This window comes from Taeniopygia guttata, chromosome 30, assembly GCF_048771995.1.
Source record: "Taeniopygia guttata chromosome 30, bTaeGut7.mat, whole genome shotgun sequence".
NCBI lineage: Eukaryota > Metazoa > Chordata > Aves > Passeriformes > Estrildidae > Taeniopygia > Taeniopygia guttata.
In genome coordinates, this window is record NC_133055.1 from 3,322,348 (window position 1) to 3,343,853 (window position 21,506).

The window sequence follows — 21,506 nt, forward strand, 5'->3', positions numbered from 1 at the left end:
TGGTTAATAAAATTGTTAGAGAGATGCCTCTGCCCCATTTAAGGTGCTAACGAGACCAAATCCAAGGTGGATTTTATTGAACAGTAAATATGAGGTAGAGAGAGACATGGAAAGAAAGATAAACATGAGAGAAAGTAAGGGAGTGACAGGGACAGAGATCTCCCTCGGGGTGGGGCAAGTGTGACATTGTCCCCTGTGTGCGTGGCCTTCCCAGGGTGGGGGTTTTACACCTGAGCCAGTTTGGGTAAGGGGGGTGGTGTTCACCCCCCACCCCGAGCAGGGATTGCCTCACTGTTTCAGGTTACAATGTCAGATGTAACCAAAAGTGTTTTCAGTCACCATCTCCATAAACTGTTATCAACAGGTGGGGCAGTGTTCTTTATCTCTTCCATGGCTCAGCCCTGATAACGCCCTCCAGGGGCCATCTTCTGTTAATGGGCCATTGAGTGTCACTGCAGGACTGATAAAATTACATCATCCCATTGTGGGATGCTCCGCCCAGGGGGAGGAACCAAGCATTCCTGCCTGGATATAATCTCACCCTTGCAACACCACGACCACCTTGCCTACTGGATTCCCAGAGGACAAGAGCTCCATAAGCACCACTGGACCTTCAGAGGAAGACCAGACCCTTCTACAGGATCACCGCTTTGACAGAATCACGTTCATCACTCCAGCCGGACTGCAGCCACCATTTCATCAGACTGCTACCACCACCCTGACCATCGGGGTGTCAGGTTATATCCTGACTCTCACAGGTTAAGCCAGTGTTTCTGTATCATTGCCTTGATTCTAATTTTCTTACTCAATTGTCATTCTGGCTTAGACTTTCTCCCTGGTTTGCCTTCAAACCAGTACAAAACTCACTGTGCTCATCCCTTGTTTTCCTTCCAAAACAGGATTTCCCATACCAGATTTACCAGATGGAGGAGGAGGCTGCGAGGAAGATGCACTGGGACACCAAGGCAGGTGAGGAGGAAGTCAGTGCCCCTTTCCCCCTCTCTCCTGCTCCATCTCCCAGCCCAGCACGGCCCCTGGCTGCAGGACAGCCCCACTGCCGACGCTCTGCTGACGGGGATGCACTGGGAGGATCTCCTTGCCCTTCCCTGTGGCACGGAGGCAAATCCCATCCCCTCCTAGTCTTTCCTACCCCAGAGCAGGAGCTGAGGATGGAGACCAGGGAGGACAAATCCCCACAGCAGAACCTCATGGAAGAGGCCGTTTTTAGCAACTCCACAGCGCATGAATACAACAGGGAGGAAAAGCCCTGGAGATCCCACACAAGGAGGGGCTGGAAACCCAGCCCAGGGTGCTCTGAGGAGGAAAGGCCCACTCTGGGTCAGGAAGGTGGGCAGAGCTTCAGCCAGAGCTTGGAGGTGGTGGTCCCTGAGCAGCATCATGATGGGGAGAAGCCCTACAAGTGCTTGGAGTGTGGGAAGAGCTTCAGGCAGAGCAACAATCTGAAACGACATCAGATGATCCACACCGGGGAATGGCCCTACGAGTGTGGGGAGTGTGGGAAGGGCTTCAGATGGAGCTCCCACCTCATCATCCACCAACGCATCCACACAGGAGAGAGGCCCTACGAGTGTCCTGAGTGTCAGAAGAGGTTTCACACCGGCTCCCATCTCCTTGAACATCAGCGGATTCACACGGATGAGAGGCCCTTCCACTGCCCTGAATGCGGGAAGGGCTTCAAGCTAAACTCCCACCTTGTCAGGCACCGGCGCATCCACACTGAGGAGAGGCCCTACATGTGCCCCACATGTGGGAAGAGGTTTCAGAGCAGCTCAAATCTCCTCCTGCATGAGCAGGTCCACACTGAGGAGAGGCCCTTCCTCTGCTCTGACTGTGGGAAGGGGTTCAAGCAAAACTCCACCCTTGTAAGGCACCGGCGCATCCACACTGGGGAGAGGCCCTATGAGTGTTCCCAGTGTGGGAAGAGCTTCACCCAGAGCTCTCACTTGACCCGACACCAACGGAGCCACCGGTGACGGAAGCCCTGTGAGTGCCCCAACTGCAGGAGGAGCTTCGTGCACCGCTCCAGCTTCATCCCCCATGGAACAACCCACATTGGGAAGAGCCCTGGTGATCCCTGTTACCTGTGACCCATGCTGGGAAGACACCTGTACCTTCTCCTGCCCCTGCCAATGACCTGATGTGGGATTGAAGAACATGAGGGTCTGGCTATGGCCCTGTCACTACATTCACTCCCACCTCAGATCATTGCCAGGGGCAGGAAAGGGACTCTCTCTGTCTCTGAGAAGGGTGTCCTTTCCAGGCAGGAGGAGACACATGGCCAGGAAGGTACAATTGATGGTGATGTAATTTCCCCTGTAAATAGTTTTTCTTATCCCTTCTGTTGTCAATAGTTTTTCTATTCCTGTTTGTTCCTTATCTCATTGCTGTTCCCAGTAAATTGTTCTTATCCCAGCCTGGGATCTTTCCATTTTTTTCCTTCAGTGGAAGGTGGGAGGGCAACGAGCACCAGCGGGGTTTTAGCGAGAGTAGGAAATTGGGAAATCCCATTCCTGAATCCCGGCCTGTGGAAACTGAACATCCCAGCTGGTGCCAGCCCTGGTGGCCATGGCAGCAGCCTTGGGAGCGGGTCCCTGGCTGGGGCTGAGGGAACCTCTTCACTCTGGTGCCCAGGGACAGGAGTGCAGGGAGCGGCTGCAGCTGAGTCGGGGCAGGCTGAGGTTGGATCTCAGGGAAAGGTTTTTGCCCAGAGGCTGCTGGGGCACTGCCCAGGCTCCCCAGGGAAGGGTCACAGCTCCAGGGCTCTCGGAGCTCCTGCAGCGTTTGGACAGCACTGCCAGGCCCAGGCTGGCAGTATTGGGGTGTCCTGTGCAGGGCCAGCAGTTGGACTCGAGGATCCTAATGGGTCCCTCCCAGCTCAGCCACTTCTGTGCTTCTGGGATCCCATGACCCTGGGAATGGGATGCCAGAGGTTGCCATGGCAATTGTCTTGGTTTGGAAAGACAGGGGTCTGCTAAGGAAGGCAGGAGCCTCCCCTGAAATGGAAACTGTAACCTCCTCCCTCCAAATTGTTATAAATTTGAAATTATGGGGGCTTTTTCGGCAAAGATACGGGAGCAGGAATTACAGCTCTTTATTAGGGAAGTGTCCTAGTTTAGGGCAAATTTGGGGAAAACCCTCTCCACCCACCTGGTTCAGGGAAAAAATCCCTCTGAGAGAGAAATGGAAAAGAACCTGTTTATTCAACAACAAAGCACTCCCCAACACCAAAACAATTAACACAAGATGACAACAAGACTCTTTCACCCCTCTGAAGAGCTGAACAAATCCAGAAGGTCTTTCCTGGGAGTGGTCGCCCGGGTCTGGACGCTGGGGATGGCTGCTGCAGATCACCAAATGCAGGCTCCTGGTGTTCCTTGGTGTTTCCCAGATCCCAGTCCAGAGCAGGTTGAATGATGTTCAGAAAGAGGAAAGGGAAAAAAAACAACAGTCCAGGGAAAGAATTGGACTGCTTAACCTAACTAGGAAGCAAAGCAAGAAAGCAAGAAAGCAGGCAAAGCAAGCAAGCCAAGCAAGCAAGCAAGCAAAGCAAGCAAGCCAAGCAAGCAAGCAAAAGCAAAGCCAGCCAGCCAGCCCTAGCCTTTTCTAGCTTTCCAGCAGACATGGGGGGAGGTGAACCAGATGATAACACAGCAAAACAAACCTTCACTTTCAGAGTCAGTTCTGAAAGCACAGAACATAATATCAAACATAAACAGAACACACGATTGGAGATACAAACACCATAACAGTCACCCTAGGACATTCCACCCCTTATCTCCATATCTTCAACATCATGTAAAAACTCCATCAAGTTAAAACTTGTATCTTTCACTTACTCATACCTTCTTTCTCATGTCTGTGTGTTTTCATGCACAGACATTGACAGTAACATCCAGCAAACAGTGATATTTGCACATGAGTCTCACCCCACAATCAGATCTCCCTGAGGTACACATCGTGTTGTTCCATCTCTCTGCATTATCCACCATGTACAACCTGGTCCCTGAGCAAAGACAATCCCACGAATGGGTTTGTCTGTACTCGAGGCAGGATTGATCCACACTGATTTCCCTAACAAACCTCTGACATGTGCCACTGGGACTTTATCTCCGTCTACTATATTCAGGGGCTCAGACTGGGCAGGACCTGCTCGATTGGTGGAACCTCGGCTGTTAACTAACCAGGTGGCCTTTGCTAAATGTTGCTCCCAATTTTTGAAAGATCCCCCACCCAATGCTTTTAAGGTGGTTTTTAACAGTCCATTGTACCTCTCCACTTTGCCTGCAGCTGGTGCATGGTAGGGGATGTGGTACACCCACTCAATGCCATGTTCCCTAGCCCAGGTGTTGATAAGGCTGTTCTTGAAATGAGTCCCATTGTCTGACTCAATCCTCTCAGGGGTACCATGCCTCCAAAGGACCTGCTTTTCAAGGCCCAGGATGGTGTTACGGGCTGTAGCATGAGACACAGGGTAGGTTTCCAACCATCCAGTGGTGGCTTCTACCATTGTGAGCACGTAGCGCTTGCCTTGGCGTGTCTGGGGCAGTGTGATGTAGTCAATCTGCCAGGCCTCCCCATACTTGTACTTGGACCACCGCCCACCATACCACAGGGGCTTCACCCGCTTGGCCTGTTTGATGGTAGCGCATGTCTCACAGTCATGGATCACCTGAGAAATACTGTCCATGGTTAAATCCACCCCTCGGTCTCGTGCCCACTTATAAGTGGCATCTCTACCCTGATGGCCTGAGGCATCATGGGCCCATCGTGCTAGGAACAACTCTCCCTTGTGTTCCCAATCGAGGTCTATCTTTGACACCCCTATCTTTGCAGCCTGATCTACCTGCTGATTGTTTTGCTGCTCTTCATTAGCTCTACTTCTGGGGACATGGGCATCTACATGGCGAACCTTCACAGGTAGCTTCTCTACCCGGGTAGCGATATCTTTCCACTCTTCAGCAGCCCAAATTGGTTTTCCTCTACGCTGCCAGTTAGCTTCTTTCCACCTCTCTAGCCACCCCCACAGAGCATTGGCTACCATCCATGAATCAGTGTAGAGGTAGAGCTTTGGCCACTTCTCCCTTTCTGCAATGTCTAGGGCCAGTTGAACGGCTTTGAGTTCAGCAAACTGGCTTGATCCACCTTCTCCTTCAGTGGCCTCTGCAACCCGTCGTGTGGGACTCCATACAGCTGCTTTCCACTTCCGATTCATCCCTACGATGCGGCAGGAACCGTCAGTGAAGAGAGCATAGCGTGTTTCCTCTGCTGGCAGTTGGTTATATGGTGGAGCTTCTTCAGCCCGTGTCACTGGTTCTTCTTCTTCATCTGCGACACCAAAACTTTCACCTTCGGGCCAATTTGTAATTACTTCCAAAATCCCAGGGCGATTCAGCTTACCAATATGGGCACGCTGCGTGATGAGAGCAATCCACTTGCTCCATGTAGCACTGGTGGCATGGTGGGTGGAGGGAACCTTTCCTCTGAACATCCACCCCAGCACCGGTAGTCGGGGTGCCAGGAGGAGTTGTGCTTCTGTGCCAATCACCTCTGAGGCGGCCTGGACTCCCTCGTAGGCGGCCAAGATTTCCTTCTCTGTTGGGGTGTAGTTGGCTTCAGACCCTCTGTAGCTCCGACTCCAAAATCCCAGTGGTCGGCCCCGAGTCTCATCAGGCACCTTCTGCCAAAGGCTCCAGGACAGACCATGGTTCCCGGCTGCAGAGTAGAGCACGTTCTTCACATCTGGTCCTGTCCTGACTGGGCCAAGAGCTACTGCATGAGCAATTTCCTGCTTTATCTGGGTGAAAGCTTGCTGCTGCTCAGGGCCCCAATAGAAATCATTCTTCTTGCGGGTGACCAGGTAGAGGGGACTCACGATCTGACTGTACTCAGGAATGTGCATTCTCCAAAAACCAATGGCGCCTAAGAAAGCTTGTGTCTCTTTCTTGTTGGTTGGTGGAGACATGGCTGTGATCTTGTTGATGACATCTGTAGGAATCTGACGCCGTCCATCTTGCCACTTCACTCCCAAGAACTGGATCTCTCGAGCAGGTCCCTTCACTTTACTCTTCTTGATGGCGAAACCAGCTTCCAGGAGGATTCGGATGATTTTCTCTCCTTTCTCAAACACTTCTGCTGCTGTGTTCCCCCACACAATGATATCATCAATATATTGTAGATGTTCTGGAGCCTCACCCTTTTCTAGTGCAGTCTGGATCAGCCCATGGCAGATGGTAGGACTGTGCTTCCACCCCTGGGGCAGTCGGTTCCAGGTATACTGCACTCCCCTCCAGGTAAAGGCAAACTGAGGCCTGCATTCTGCTGCCAGAGGAATGGAGAAAAATGCATTGGCAATATCAATAGTGGCGTACCACTTCGCTGCCTTGGACTCCAGCTCGTACTGGAGTTCCAGCATATCTGGCACAGCAGCGCTCAGTGGTGGAGTCACTTCATTCAATGCACGGTAGTCCACAGTCAATCTCCATTCTCCTTCAGATTTACGCACAGGCCAAATGGGGCTGTTGAAGGGTGAGTGGGTTTTGCTGACCACCCCTTGGCTCTCCAGCTCTCGGATCATCTTATGGATGGGAACCACAGCATCTCGAGTTGTTCTGTACTGTCGACGATGCACTGTTGAAGTGGCAACTGGTACCTTTTGTTCTTCTCCCTTCAACAGTCCTACTGTAGTTGGATTCTCAGACAGTCCAGGCAAGGTGTTCAGTTGCTGGATGCCCTCTGTCGCTACAGCTGCTATCCCAAATGCCCACCTGAGTCCCTTTGGGTCTTTAAAATATCCCCTTCGAAGGTAATCTATGCCCAAAATACATGGGGCCTCTGGGCCAGTCACAATAGGGTGTTTCTTCCACTCATTTCCTGTCAGACTTACATCAGCTTCCACCACAGTAAAGTCCTGAGATCCACCTGTCACACCGGCAATAGAGACAGATTCTGCCCCTACGTGTCTCGATGGAATTAACGTGCATTGTGCACCAGTATCAACCAAAGCCTTATATCTTTGTGGGTCCGATGTGCCAGGCCAGCGAATCCACACAGTCCAGAAAACACGGTTTTCCCTCGCCTCTACCTGGCTAGAGGCAGGGCCCCTCTAAGCCTGGTTATCCTTCTTGCCTTGGGCGTATGTCTTAGAGGTTCCTTCAAGGGGATCAGACATGTCATCATCATCATCATGCCTGGCAGTTTGGCTACGGGCAACTGGAGCTGCTCTCCTTTTGGTGGCACTTCCTCTCTGAATCTTACCTTCCTTCAATTCACGCACCCGTTGTGCCAGAGCACCAGTAGGTTTTCCGTCCCATTTCCTCATGTTTTCTCCGCAATCGCGCAGGAAGAACCACAGCTCAGTTCGTGGTGTGTACCTTCTCTCACCATCTGAGGAACGTCTACGTTGGATACCAGAACCTCTGATCTGTACTGCTGAGATTTGGAGAAGGTCCTCCTTTATCTCCTCCCTGAGTCTCTTATGATTCTCCTCTATCTTATCTTCTAATTTCTGCAGACGTGTTTCCACTGCTGCAATTCTGGCATGGGTTGGGCCATGTACAGCATCTGCATATGCTCGGAGTTTCCTTGCCATTTCGAGCACGGTCTCATCCCTCTCATCTTGCTTCATTATTGCTAAGGCAGAAGCGTAGTCATGTGGCCCAAGCCGTACAAGTTTTCGCCACATCACAGATGTACATGGTACCAAGTCTGGATTCCTAGTTGTTATTTCATCTGAGAAGATAATCTCTGCCACTGCCATTTCTCTCAGACGTTGGATCCCTTGTTCTATAGTCTTCCACTGGGTTTGCTGCATATAAAGATCATCTGCACACAGGTATCTTTGTGCTACACTTTCCAGAACTCGTGCCCAGAGGCTGTGAGGGTTAGCCCCCCTCATCATTCCTTGATCAATAACAGGATCATGTGACAGGGATCCCAAATGTCTTGCCTCAGTACCATCCAGAATTGTAGCCTCGCCTGCAGCATCCCAAAGACGGACCAACCAACTAATTACAGACTCATCAGGTCGTCGGGTATAATCCTTCCTCAGGCCACGAAGGTCCTTTAGGGAAAAGGACTCAGTATTGGCCTCTGATCTTGTACCAGTTGCTTTGACTTCTGATTTTATGTCAGCAGGCATTGAGGGTCCCTCTCCTGCATTATCATCATCATCGTCATCATCCACTGGTCGATTGGTCTTTTCTGTGCGCTTCCCACTTCTTGTGCTAGTAGCAACAGCCATAGGTTGAGGCTTGGCTGCTGAGTCTGGTTTAGCTGCTGGCTTTGAGCCGGGGGTGTTTGCTGCAGCCTGAGTGACTGGGATAGCTGCTGATTTATCTCCCTGCCCCCCTTCCTCTGTCTGCTGCCCTACAGTATCTAGCAGGGTGCGATAAGCATATGCCAGGGCCCAGCTCACTGCAAGGATCTTTTTCTCCTTAGAGTTATCATAGCACTTCTCTTTCAAGTACTTCGCCACCTCAGCCGGATTCTGAATTTGTTCACTAGGAAAGTCCCAGGCTATAGGGTCAGAAAATTCCTTTAAAATTTGGCCCATTTCCTCCCATTTCCCACACCACTCAGGATTTCTCACACCTGGGTCTACTCCTGGGTCAGAGGTCTCATCAGCCCCTCTAGAAATCTCAGCCCTCATTCTAGAGAGACTGCAGACTGTATAGAGAAAGCTTACTAGATTAAACACCAGGAAGATGGTCTCCTTAACAGTCAGGGGAAACTGAACATTCTCTAATAGGGAGGTAACAAATTCAGAGGAGAAGAAGGAAAGCAAAGGCTGAAAAGCCTCATCCCCTACTTCCCCTCTAACAAACTGGCTGTACAACCATAACCATGAACCATACATTCCAGGAACAGACCTCAGCACCTTTATAAACCCTCTGGAAGCTATTACACCCAAGCACAGCACAATGGATATTCTGGTCAGTGCCCTTCTACTGCAAAACCTACGTATTAGGGACAATACCGGAGCTATTCCTGGATAAAAAAATAAACCTAGGGACCACAGGGGGATTAAGATCTGAAAAACCCCTAAGGACCAGAGACACATGCAGGCCTTCACCCCAAGAGACAATATTAATTCAAACAACATAACCAGTAACTGCTCCATACCCACACAAAATAATTGGAACAAAAATATGATTACAACAGGGTTTTTTCCACTCTCTCGAGCCCCGAGTTGGGCGCCAAAATATTTGTCCTAGTTTAGGGCAAATTTGGGGAAAACCCTCTCCACCCACCTGGTTCAGGGAAAAAATCCCTCTGAGAGAGAAATGGAAAAGAACCTGTTTATTCAACAACAAAGCACTCCCCAACACCAAAACAATTAACACAAGATGACAACAAGACTCTTTCACCCCTCTGAAGAGCTGAACAAATCCAGAAGGTCTTTCCTGGGAGTGGTCGCCCGGGTCTGGACGCTGGGGATGGCTGCTGCAGATCACCAAATGCAGGCTCCTGGTGTTCCTTGGTGTTTCCCAGATCCCAGTCCAGAGCAGGTTGAATGATGTTCAGAAAGAGGAAAGGGAAAAAAAACAACAGTCCAGGGAAAGAATTGGACTGCTTAACCTAACTAGGAAGCAAAGCAAGAAAGCAAGAAAGCAGGCAAAGCAAGCAAGCCAAGCAAGCAAGCAAGCAAAGCAAGCAAGCCAAGCAAGCAAGCAAAAGCAAAGCCAGCCAGCCAGCCCTAGCCTTTTCTAGCTTTCCAGCAGACATGGGGGGAGGTGAACCAGATGATAACACAGCAAAACAAACCTTCACTTTCAGAGTCAGTTCTGAAAGCACAGAACATAATATCAAACATAAACAGAACACACGATTGGAGATACAAACACCATAACAGTCACCCTAGGACAGGAAGAAAAGAAAAAGATATAATAAACAATGCAGTAATGCAAAACAACACTGACAGAGTCAGAATACAACCTGACACCCTTTTGGTCAGGGTGTTGGTAGCAGTCTAATTGGAATGGTGGTTGCAGTCCCCCTGGAGTGGCAGGTGTGGTTCTGTTGGAGCAGTGATCATGTAGAAAATGGTGTAGTCTTCCTCTGAAGAGGCAGTGGAAGAGGCAGCTGTTCCTCTGGGAAATCCAGTGCAGAAAAAGCCATGCTGGTGTTCCAGAAACTCAAGATTATATCCAGGTAGAAATGCTTGGCTCCTCCCTCTGGGCGGAGCATCTCCCAGTGGGATGTTATAGTTCTTATTAGTCGTGCAGTGACATTCAATAGCTCATTATTAGCAGATGTCTCCCCAGAAGGAGAATTGGTTGTGAAAGAGAAAAGGAAATCTGCCCTCTGCACAACTGCCATAGAGATGGCAAATGGAATACATCTTGCCTTTCAATCTGGGACAACATGTTTCACTAATGAGTGGATACATCTACCACAGTGCTAATGACCATGCATATTTCATTAATGAGCAGATACAAAGATAACCTTTGGTTGGAAGGTTCATCCCGAGGCCACCTTTGGCTCAGGGCCTGCTCTTCAGGCCTCACTCAGGGCTGTTGTCCAGGCCTTGGCACTTCAGGGACGTGGCTTAGTGCTGGGCTCGACACTGAACGGCTGGACTGGATGAGCTCAGAGGTCTTTCCCCACAGAAAGAATTCTGTGATTCCATGATTCCATCTGCTGCATTCAGCCAGGTCCATGTTAGCAGCATTCATTTGCTCAGAAAGTCTCCTCTTGCTCAGCTCTTGAGGCCTGAGGCTTCAGCTCCTTCAGCTCCTGGTGCTCAGCTGCTCGTGCTGAACGAGAGGACTCAGAGGGAAGAACACAATTCATTCAATTCCTTCTGGAACACGGAGAGGGGAGGCCGTGAAAACAGGAGCATTGCTTGGTGTGGCCTCCTCTCTGCCCTTGATGCCTTTCAGCCCTTTGAACCAGCCAAGAGCTTTCTCCAAGGGTGCAATGGAGCAGCTGCTCCTGCTCCCGGGTCTGGCTCTCTCCAGTCTCTGACCTTGCCTGGTTTTGTCCCTCTTGCTGTGCCCTCTGCTTCCCCAGGGCTCGGTGGCTGCTGCCCAGGACTGTGGGACTGGCACACATCCCGTGGTCCAGACCCTCCTTTCTCTGCCCTTGGATCTGCCTGGGCACAGCAGCCGTTTCCATCTGGAAGCTCTCCATGGACAGGGAGTCCCCAGCTCCGTTCCTTGCACAACCTCCAGGAGCCCAGGGCTGCCATCTCAAGTCCCTGCTGGCACTGGGGGCTCCCAGGTGGGCACAAGTGGGGCAGCAGAGCCAGCAGGGAGCCTGCGAGTCTCTTCCAGCCCTGCCTGCTCAGAGTTTGGGCCTTGGAGCCTCAGGTGGCCAAAGGCAGCTGCTGCTGGTCCCTCCGTGTGCCCCGTGTTCAGCCGTGCTGCTCCATCAGTCTGTGCCCAGCAACGGGGAAAAGCCTCAGCCCTGCAGGGCCAGGAGCTGCCGGGCTCTGCCTGAGCAGCTCAGCCAGTGGGAAGGGAGCTGCTCCCCACGGGAACCAGGAGCAAAGGACACTCCTTTTATAGAGCATGTTTCTATTTAAAGGAAAAAGGAAAAAGTAATAAAAAACTATATAAAATGTGAGAGATAAAAACAAAACCCAAGTGTGTAGTGAAAAACTTCCCTAGCTTTGGATTTAGAGGTAACTGGTCTTTTGAAAAAGAGAACTCAGTTATTTACTTGTGAATGTGCTAATGGCATGGATCCATCTTGCTGACCTCAGCAGCCTTTTAAAATCAATTTTTTGGTTTGTTTCCAACATTGTTGTTTTAAATTGTGGTTGAAGCAGGAGGAAATTGCTTTGTGCCCTTCCAGCTCCAAGCAGGACTGGGAATCTAAACTGTGCTAAATCCCAAATTCTTCAGAAGATACCCTTCCTTCTCACCCTGTGAATGAGCTGCACATTCCCATTGAAACTGTCAAGGGTTTCTTAAAGACAGAAAATCCCTCTTACAGCTTTTTGGCCTGGTTTGGAAGTGCAGAAGGGCACTTCTCCATCCATCAGTTCCAGACTGCGCTGCCTCGGGAACACGGCCCACTTGGCAGGTTCAGTCTATTTGTGGCACTTCTAGGGAAGGAAGAAAGTGCAACTGCACAATTCCAGCCAAAAAGGAATGAAGAGTGGAAAAGACAAAACATCTTGGGGAGATCCAGGCTTTCAGCTGGGGCTGTGGAGAGTTTTGGTCCTTGCCAATTGGATGTGTGTTCCCAGCTGCAATCTCCTGGCCTGCAGGCGAGTCTCACTCACCTGCCAAAGCAGAAAGCTCAGGCACTGTGCTCCAACGGGCTCGTCTGATGCAAAGCTGTCAGAGCAATGTGAGGGCAGAGCCAGCCCAGCTGTGCCCAGGGCAGAGGCCAGCAGAGCCCTGGCAGAGCCCAGAGCAGCCTCAGCACCCGCAGAGCCCGGCTGCAAGGAGAGAAACCAGAAAGCCCCGTCAGCTGAAGGCTCCTGTCCCCTTGTCCCAGCCGCCCGCGGTGCCCAGGCCATGCTGGCCGTGCCCAGAGCTGTGCCCAGAGCTGCCCATCACTGCTGCCTTTGGGAGCAGAGCAGGAGGGCAGGACATGTGCCCAGCCTGCAGCCAGCCACAGCACATCCAGCCCTCAGCAGCTGCCCAGAGCAGGACGCTCCTGTGCTCGCTGCCATCGCCCCAAAGCTCTGACCCCACCATCCCCAGCAGACAGGACCCACCTCACACCATCCACCGCTGGAAGAAAAGCTGGTCCCAAACGATGCCCTCAGCCTTCTCCAAGGGCACGGCCCATCCACGCCGCAGCTGCTCCCAAGCACTTCCTGATCCAGACTGGACCCCATCTGGAACGCTTCCTCTAGAAAAACAAACAACAAATTATTGAAAATAGATTACAGACACAAAGGGGAAGAAGAAAAAAGGTCAAAAATCTTATCTCTGTCAGAGGCTTGGGGAAGGCCCAACCCCTGCATGCCAGGGAAAAACCCACCATGGGTGAGGGAAGCCCAGGCTTTCTCCCTCCCCCTGCACTGCCCCCATGGTGATCCCAAAGCAAACAAGGGCAGTGGAGCAGCCCAAGCCCTTCCTTGCCTGCAGAGCAAAGCAGCCCCTGCACAGGCTCTGCAGTCCCACCTCTGCTCCCACCATGGGGTTTGTTTGTGTCGGGCTGGCTGCCCCAGCCCAGCCCCAGCCCGGGGCACGGTGGGTGCTGGGGGCTGTTGGCAGGGCCAGGAGCCCACTCCCATTTCGTACCCACCCCAGCCCACGCCCCCAGCCCTGCCAAAAGCAGCCTGGCAGCCGACTGAAGGATCAGCTGCATCTGCCCCAGCAAAGGGGGAACCTTTGGTTCCCAGCCAGGCTGTGCAATGCCCAAACCTGGGAGCATCCCCTGCGTGAGGACTCATCTGCAAATTCCCTGTGGAACCTGGCTTTAAAGGACATGTCAGAATCAAAGTCCACCATCTTCAGCCTGCCGGTGGTCAGGTGGAGCAAGAGGTTCTCATCCTCGACGTCATCCTCGCTGCCCCCAGCAGCAGCAGGGCCCGACCCAGCTTTGCTTCCGAGATCAGACGAGACCGGGCGCTCTCAGGGCGGTGTGCCATAGGCACCTGCAGCCCCTCAGCAGCGCCCTTCAGCCCACCACACCACCCTCCGGGCACAAGCCCAGAACCCCACAGGGGCTCGACAAGCCCAAAAGGGCTGCCCCTGCCCACAAGGGGAACTAGAGACAGACCCCAGCCCGCACCACACACACAAGGCACAAAAAAACCACACAAGGCCCACGTGCCCCTTCCCTCCTGCCCCTCGCCATGGCTGCCCAAGAAAACCCAAGCACCAGAGGCCCTCTGGCCAGCAGGCAGCAAAAGAAGCCTACAGCACCCAGTATTGCCAGGCGGTCTCCCATGCAAGTAGTAACTGGGCCAGACCCTGCTTAGATTGCAAGATCAGACGAGACCGGCCGCTCTCAGGGCGGTGTGCCATGGGCACCTGGCAGCCCCTCAGCAGCGCCCTTCAACACACCCCAACACGCTCTGGCACAAGCCCAGAAAACCACGGGAGCTCCGCACGGCCAACAGGGCCAGCCCTGCCCACAAGAAAATCTAGAGCCAGACCCGAGCCCACAACACACACACAAGGGATAGAAAAAAAACAAGGCCCATGTCTAGGTTTGAAAAGACAGGAGTCTGTGAAGGAAGGCAAAAGCCTTCTGTGAAATGGAAAAGGTAAACCCCCTCCCTCCGAATTACCACAATTTAACAAAAGGCTCTCAGGCAAAGATATGGGAATGGGAATAACAGTTCTTTACCAGGAAAAACACTAAATAAAAATAATAATTTAAAAAATGCAATTAGTACAAATGAAACTAGTGATGGAGGCAGAAACCTGACACCCTGAGGAGTCAGGGTGTTGGTAGTAGTCCAGTTAAAATGGTGGCTGCTCCTCCTGGAGTGGCAGATGAAATGCTGCTGAAGTGGTGATCTCTAGAAGGGTGGAGTTTTCTCTGAAGGTCTGGTAGTAGCTGGGCCTGGTCTTCCTCTAGGAATTCAGCAGAGAAGAAGCTGGTGGGATGAGGTTCTGGGGGTCCTGGTGGGCACTGGAAGGGAGTTTGGGGGTACTGGGTGTGACTGGGAGGGACTAGAGTGAGCCTGGAGGAGCTGGATGGAGATTGGGGATGGAAAAGCAGAGATTGGGATGAGGTTGATTGTGCTGGAAAGAGACTGGGAAGCGTTTGGGTGAGTCCTGGTGGGGCTGAGAAGGGACTGGGAGAGGGTTTAGGCGTACTAGGGTGGTGGGAGGAGACTGGAAGGGGGTTGTGGGATTCTAAAAGGGATGGAAGACGCTTTGGTGGGTCCTGGGGAGGTGAGGAAGGGATCAGGGCAAGTTTCAGGGGGTCCTGGGTGGACTGGGAGCAATCAGGAGGGTGCTTGGAGAGGCTTGGGGTGTCAGTGAGAGGTTCTGGGGGGTCCTGATGCCTGCAGGCCTCCCAGAGATGTTGTGGGACGCCACCAGCAGCAAGATGCAGACGGGGATCAGGGACTATGAGTTGGGCTTTGTCTTCCTGGTGCTGGGGCTCAGCTTCTACCTGTGCAAGTGGGTCAAGGGGGGTCCCGGGGGTCATGTCCCCTCTCCCCAAGACTGTGGGTGCTCCACCTGGGGCCCCAAGCCCGGTGTCACCCGTTTCTCTGCCCACAGAGCTCCTGAGCCGCCGGCGGCCGCAGAGCTTCCCTGTGGCCTCGGGCCCAGCCGGGATCCCCCGCTCCATCCCCATGCTGATTTTGGGGGGTCCTGTGTACCCCCAGCCCTGCTGTCACTCTGCCCCTGCCCGCCTGCTCCCAGTGTTCCCAGTAACGCTTCCCAGTTAAACCCAGCCCAGTTTATGGGGGCACTGGGGAGGGACTTGGGGGGACCCCACGGCGGGGCCGGCACTGGGCAGGGAGGGCGGGGTCCGGGTGGGGAACACTGCCTGCTGCGGGTCTGCCCGGCAACTGGTGAGTCATCAGCGCCGCTCTCTCTGATTGGCTGACTCTTGTCCACCGCATTCTCTCATTGGCTGAGGAGCGGCCCGGGAGTGCAGAGAAGGAACGGGAGAGATCCCGCCCCGAGCAGCGGCACGGGGACAACAGACCCAGCCCGGGCACAGGGAGGGAATTTATTACCAACCAAACCACGGCAGCACAAGGAGAAGGGAAAGAAATCCTTCCAACACCTTCCCCCCACCCAACGGGGATCACCCACAACAGGGTTATCCACCAGGGAGAGACAGACGGGGACATCCGAGATTAGACCAAAGCCAATTTTATTGTGTGTACCAGGTTTTTATACAGGGATTTACTTCTAGGGTCCTTATATAGGGCTCTGTTTTTGGTAACAATTTCCCATTGGTTACACATTCTTCGTGACATGACATCACCTGGTAACATTATTTTATCACAAAGTCTCACACCACGTTGCTCGGTCACTTCTTGCCCAGGGAGACTTAAACTGTGTCTGTGTCTCCCACAGTTTCTGCTCAGTCAGGCCTCAGATATCGGGCCCCTTTATCAGCTCCATTGCTTTACTCTCTGTTTTATTCTCCATACGGGGGCACCAGGGCTCTGCCCAACGGGGGTCACTGGGGATCATCCAGCCCAGATCCTCCCATGGGGGATGGAGCTGGAGCAGCGCACCAAGCTCTTCCCTCACTCTCTTCCCTCACTCCAAGCTCTTACCTCACTCTCTTCCCTCACTCCAAGCTCTTCCCTCACACTCTTTTCTCACTCCAAGCTCCTCCCTCACTCCAGGCACTCACAGGGCTTCCCTTACTGGTTGAATTGGTCTCCCAGTTGAATTCTCTGTCCCACTCCTTTCCCTGGATCTCTGTTTCAGATGGAAGCTGCTGGTGCCATCCTCACCTTTAACCTCCCTCTGGAATGCAAACAGGTGTTCCCAGGTGTGTTAAGCAGGATTTGCTCAATGTTTCCATAAATCTTTTGTGCCCCCCATGGAACAAAGGGGCCATTTTGGCACTGAGGGGGTGACGTGGAAGCAAGGAGTCAATTGTGACCCTGGGGTCCCATGGAACCAAAGGGCCATGGTGACACAGCAGGGCCACGTGGATCCAGTGGTCCATTGTGACACTGTGGATCCAAGGAGACCATGGAGACACCCCCAGAACCTCATGGAACCAAGGAGTCCATGGTGACCCAGCGGGGCTGCATGGAGCCTATGGTCCATGGTGACACTGCCCATCCAAGGAGGCCATTTGGACACTGCAGAAGCTCATGGAGCGAGGTGGCCATTGTGACACTGAAGAACTTCATGACACCAAATATCCATGGGGACACAGCAGGGCATCATGGAACCCAGGAACGGCTGTTGGTAGTGCGGAAACTCCTGGAACCAGGAGCTGTTGTGGCACTGCAGCACCAACACAGCTGCTGCACCTTGTCCCCTGCCCTGCACAGCTCCTTGGGAGGCACGGCAGGAGCAGCACCCCGGGAGCCTCGGGAATGCCCCTCTGGGATCCATGACACACACTCCCAGGGGCTGGAATTCCAGTTCCCAGCCAGGAAAAGATGTTCCTGACCTTGAAGGCAAAGCTCTTATGGAAGAGCCAAAAGCCAAGTGGAGCAAGATCCTACAGGGACATTTCACTGCCAGCCTTCATAACTTCACCCATGGTTGTCGTAGCTCATGGATTGGGAATTAAATCAGGACAGGGCCTTTGGTGGGAGCTGCCCTGGGTCAAGGGAGACACAGAGAGAGAAACAGAGCAGGCAAAGGAAGGCGAGTGTCGTGGTTTGACACGGAAAAAGAATTTTTCCGGAAGGAAGAAGTCAATTTGGACATTGACCAATTGAAGGTGGACTCGCCTCTGAGAACACAGAGGGGTTAAAAGCAGAATTCCCAGGGGAACTCGCTCTCTTGGGTTCCGGTCAGCGGTCAGTGCAGGACTCTCCCCTGCCCAGCCACGAGCTGGGTGGGGGAGGGGAGAAGCCATGTGGCCTTCAGAGGTAGGCCCAAGGGTGGAGGGGCTGGAACCCGGGCTGGCCCCCTGCAGATGGAAGGGTGGAGAAAATCTGGGATGTCTCCGTTCCCCCCAGAGTCTCTCTCTCTCCCAAGAGAGAAAAACAGACAGCGGTGGTTTTGCCAGCAGTTCACCGCGGGGAAGGAGAAGAGCGGGGGGGCCGCAAGGTGCCCAGCCGGGCTGTGGGAGCTGGAGCCTGGGCAGCAAGCCATCTCTGGGAGTTGGGACTTTTAACCCTTCCTGAGAAATGAAAGCTTTGTGAAATTTTTCTCCTCCTTGGTTTGAAAAAAGAGAGGAAGAGAGACAGCCTGGGACCCGGGATGTTGGAAGGAGAAATTCTAGGTGGGAGGAGATGATGGAGTGGCTGTTTGGCTGGACTTTTTCTTGGTAGCCACAGACTGAACTGATCTTCTCCTCCAAAGAGAGACTGTATTTTAGGAGGATGCTGGTGAGCCAAAGAGACCATGCTTCAGCTGGGAAAAGACAGAAGTAGAGCGAACAGAGAAAAATTAAGGAGGTTTGTGGTGGTGCCCCCTGTCTTCAGAGAGGAAGAAGAGAAGAAGATCTCTGTTTGTGGATCCTCGGCCCCAGGGGAAAATGGGGGGGACTGTTGGTCCCAAAAATGAAAAACTGAACTGTTGTTTTTTCCCCTCTTGGCAGGGCATCCTTGAAAGGAAAAATCCTAAAAAGCAGTCTGTCCATCCATGCATTGGTGGTGAGAGCACCGTGCATGGAAAGGAGAGGGTCACCACTGGCAAACTTTTTTTCTCCGGGCGGTGCCATGTGGTGACATGGAAGCACAGGATGTGGCAGCTGTGTTTCTTGGGGGGTCTGTGGCACAGAAGAGACTCCTCTCTCCCTGCAGATGGACTGGGTGTTGATTATCTGGAGGGTGGAAACCTGATTGGGGTCCAGATTGTGTCTCACTGTGGTTTGTTGGAGTTGGGTGGTGGGAGGAGGAATGCTTTGGAAGGTTTTCATTTTGAATTGTGTGTGTTTTCTTTCTTCTTTTTTTTCCCCCTCTTTTATAGTAGCATAGTGGTAGTAGTTTAATAAAGTTTTTTTTTCTTATTATTAAGCTTGGGCCTGCTTTGCTCTGTTCTCGATCGCATTTCACAGCATTCAGTTGAGAAATTGCATTTTCATGGGGGGCACTGGCATTGTGCCAGTGTCAAACCATGACAGCGGGAGAGAAAGGAGATGTTTTGGTTTGGAATGACAGGTGTCTGCTAAGGAAGGCAGGAGACTCTCCTGAAATGGAAAACTGTAGACTCTTTATTTCTGAATTGTTAAAAATTTGAAATTAAGGGGGCCTCTCTAGTAAAAATATGGGAGCAGGAATAGCAGTATTTTATCAGGGAAGAAAATAAAAAGATAAAATAAACAATGCAGTAAACGAAAACAACACTGACGGAGTCAGAATACATCCTGACAGTCTGTTGGACAGGGTGTTGGCCGCAGTCCAATTGGAATGGTGGCTGCAGTCCTCCTGCAGTTTCAGGTGTGGTTCTGTTGGAGAAGTGATCCTGTAGAAAAGGGTGTCTTCTTCTGAAGAGGAAGAGGCAGCTGTTCCTCTGAGAAATCCAGCCCAGAAAAAGCTGTGTTGGTGGGCCAGAATCTCAAGATTAGATGCAGGTAGGAATGCTTGGCTCCACCCTCTGGGTGGAGCAGCTCACAATGGGATGTTACAGTTCTTATCAGTCATGCAGTGACATTCAATAGCCCATTATCAGCAGATGTCTCACCTGAGGGAGGATTGATTGTGGAAGAGATAAGGAAAAACTGCCCACTTAACACAGGACAACTGCCAAACAGATGGGAAATAGAACACATATTGCTTTTCAGTGTGGGACAGGAGGTCACAAACAAAATCAGCTGAGAAGGTGGCACTCTGAAAAGCAAACCAGAACTGACAGAAAATGAATGGGACAGAAATGAATAATTCTGATAGTTTTATTAATTATCAAAATAAATCACACCCACCCAGTCCCACACAACCCTGATCCCACAACCTCAAATTTGGATCTTACTTCTTTCAGTCTCCTTCCAACCCCATCTAACCCTGGAGGCTAAGGAATTGAGTAATTTTGGCCTGGGACTGAGATGGGAACCAGCCATTTCGAGTGGGATTGAGTTATTTTGAGGTGACAGAGAAATCCACCTCGACTTTTGAAGTGCAAAGATATGGAGAATACTACCAGATATCCCCCAAGAACCCACAAATCCTCCAGAATATGTTCCCAAACCATAAATTCCACCTCAAATACCTCTTAAATGGTGGGACTTTTGACATCTCTGGTCAATACTTTTTTTAGTCATTTTTCAGGTGTTTTAAAATGATAAAGACAAATCAGAAGAAAATTAGGGCCAAACCAAAACCAGAGACCCCTTGAGCACCCCCCGAGCCCTGGACAAAACAAACTCAGGAGAAATCAAACTTAACCCTCCATAAAATGCCTTGAGGAATATTTGCTCCTCCCACAAGTCTCTTGTAATGGAAACACAAAGAAATCCCAAACATTAATAAACCAACAAAAGAAGGAGTTCTGTGGCAATTCCAAATTTCATCAGTTCCAGCACAGCTCCAGCTCAGATGCTGGCAGGTTCTAAAAAAAGAAACATGGAAATTTGGCCCAATACAGATCATTAAAAGGAAGGGAAAGGTCTGTTTAGCTGTCACAAAGGTGAGTGACAGGGACCAAGGAAATAATTATTCTCCCCCCAAGCCTGTGAATTCAGGAGTTATTTGGAAATTTAGCTACTTGAGCTGGGCTTCTTGCAGGACTTTTAGCAGCCTTCTCTTTCTCACCTTGGGGTGAATGAGCCTTGTCAGTCTTGCTGGTATGATTTGCTCCCTTTCCTCCAGTGAATTTAAAAAACTTTTCAAGATAGGACAAGAAAATATTTTCTTTACACTGGCCACCCACAATAGTCATTTTCCTCATAAGTTCTCCCAAAAGTTGCTCAGAGGAAGCTGCATCCAAGTTTCCGAGAGTTCCTCCAGAAGGAGGCAGAACCTGCTCAGAGGAGGGAACCATGCTGTTGTCAAAGTCACTTGGGGTCCGACAACAGTACCCTGAACTCACTGTGCAAGATAATATTGCAGTCTGGTTAATAAAATTGTTAGAGAGACACCTCTGCCCCAATTAAGGTGCAAAGGACACCAAATCTAAAGTGGATTTTATTAAACAGTAAATGTGAGGTAGAGAGAGAGATGGAAAGAAAGAGAAAAGGGGGGAGAGCAAGGGAGTGAGAGGGACAGAGATCTCCCCTGGGGCCGGGCAAGTGTGACATTGTCCCCTGTGTGCGTGTCCTTCCCAGGGTGGGGGTTTTACACCTGAGCCAGTTTGGGTAAGGGGGGTGGTGTTCACCCCCCACCCCGAGCAGGGATTGCCTCACTGTTTCAGGTTACAGTGTCAGATGTAACCAAAAGTGTTTTCAGTCACCATCTCCATAAACTGTTATCAACAGGTGGGGCAGTGTTCTTTATCTCTTCCATGGCTCAGCCTTGATAATGCCCTCCAGGGGCCATCTTCTGTTAATGGGCCATTGAGTGTCACTGCAGGGCTGATAAAATTACATCATCCCATTGTGGGATGCTCCACCCAGCGGGAGGAACCAAGCATTCCTACCTGGATATAATCTCACCCTTGCAACACCACGACCACCTTGCCTACTGCATTCCCAGAGGACAAGAGCTCCATAACCACCACTGGACCTTCAGAGGAAGACCAGACCCTTCTACAGGATCCCCGCTTTGACAGAATCACATTCATCACTCCAGCCGGCCTGCAGCCACCATTTCATCAGACTGCTACCACCACCCTGACCAACGGGGTGTCAGGTTATATCCTGACTCTGTCAGATTAAGCCAGTGTTTCTGTATCGTTGCCTCGATTTTAATTTTCTTACTCAGTTGTTATTCTGGCTTAGACTCTCCCCCTGGTTTGCCTTCAAACCAGTACAAAACTCACTGTGCTCATCCCTTGTTTTCCTCCCAAAACAGGATTTCCCATTCCCAAACATTT

At 51.6% G+C, this 21,506-nt stretch overlaps 1 protein-coding gene across 1 annotated transcript in view; it reads left to right on the forward strand.

Moving 5' to 3' along the window:
- LOC140680987 (uncharacterized) overlaps nucleotides 1–21,506 on the forward strand; it is a 39,927-nt gene that overhangs the window by 3,739 nt on the left and 14,682 nt on the right. The window contains exons 2-3 of the mRNA XM_072919892.1: nucleotides 900–980; nucleotides 1,395–1,935. Of these exons, the coding sequence (XP_072775993.1) occupies nucleotides 900–980; nucleotides 1,395–1,935 (622 nt within the window). The remainder of the gene's footprint in view (nucleotides 1–899; nucleotides 981–1,394; nucleotides 1,936–21,506) is intronic.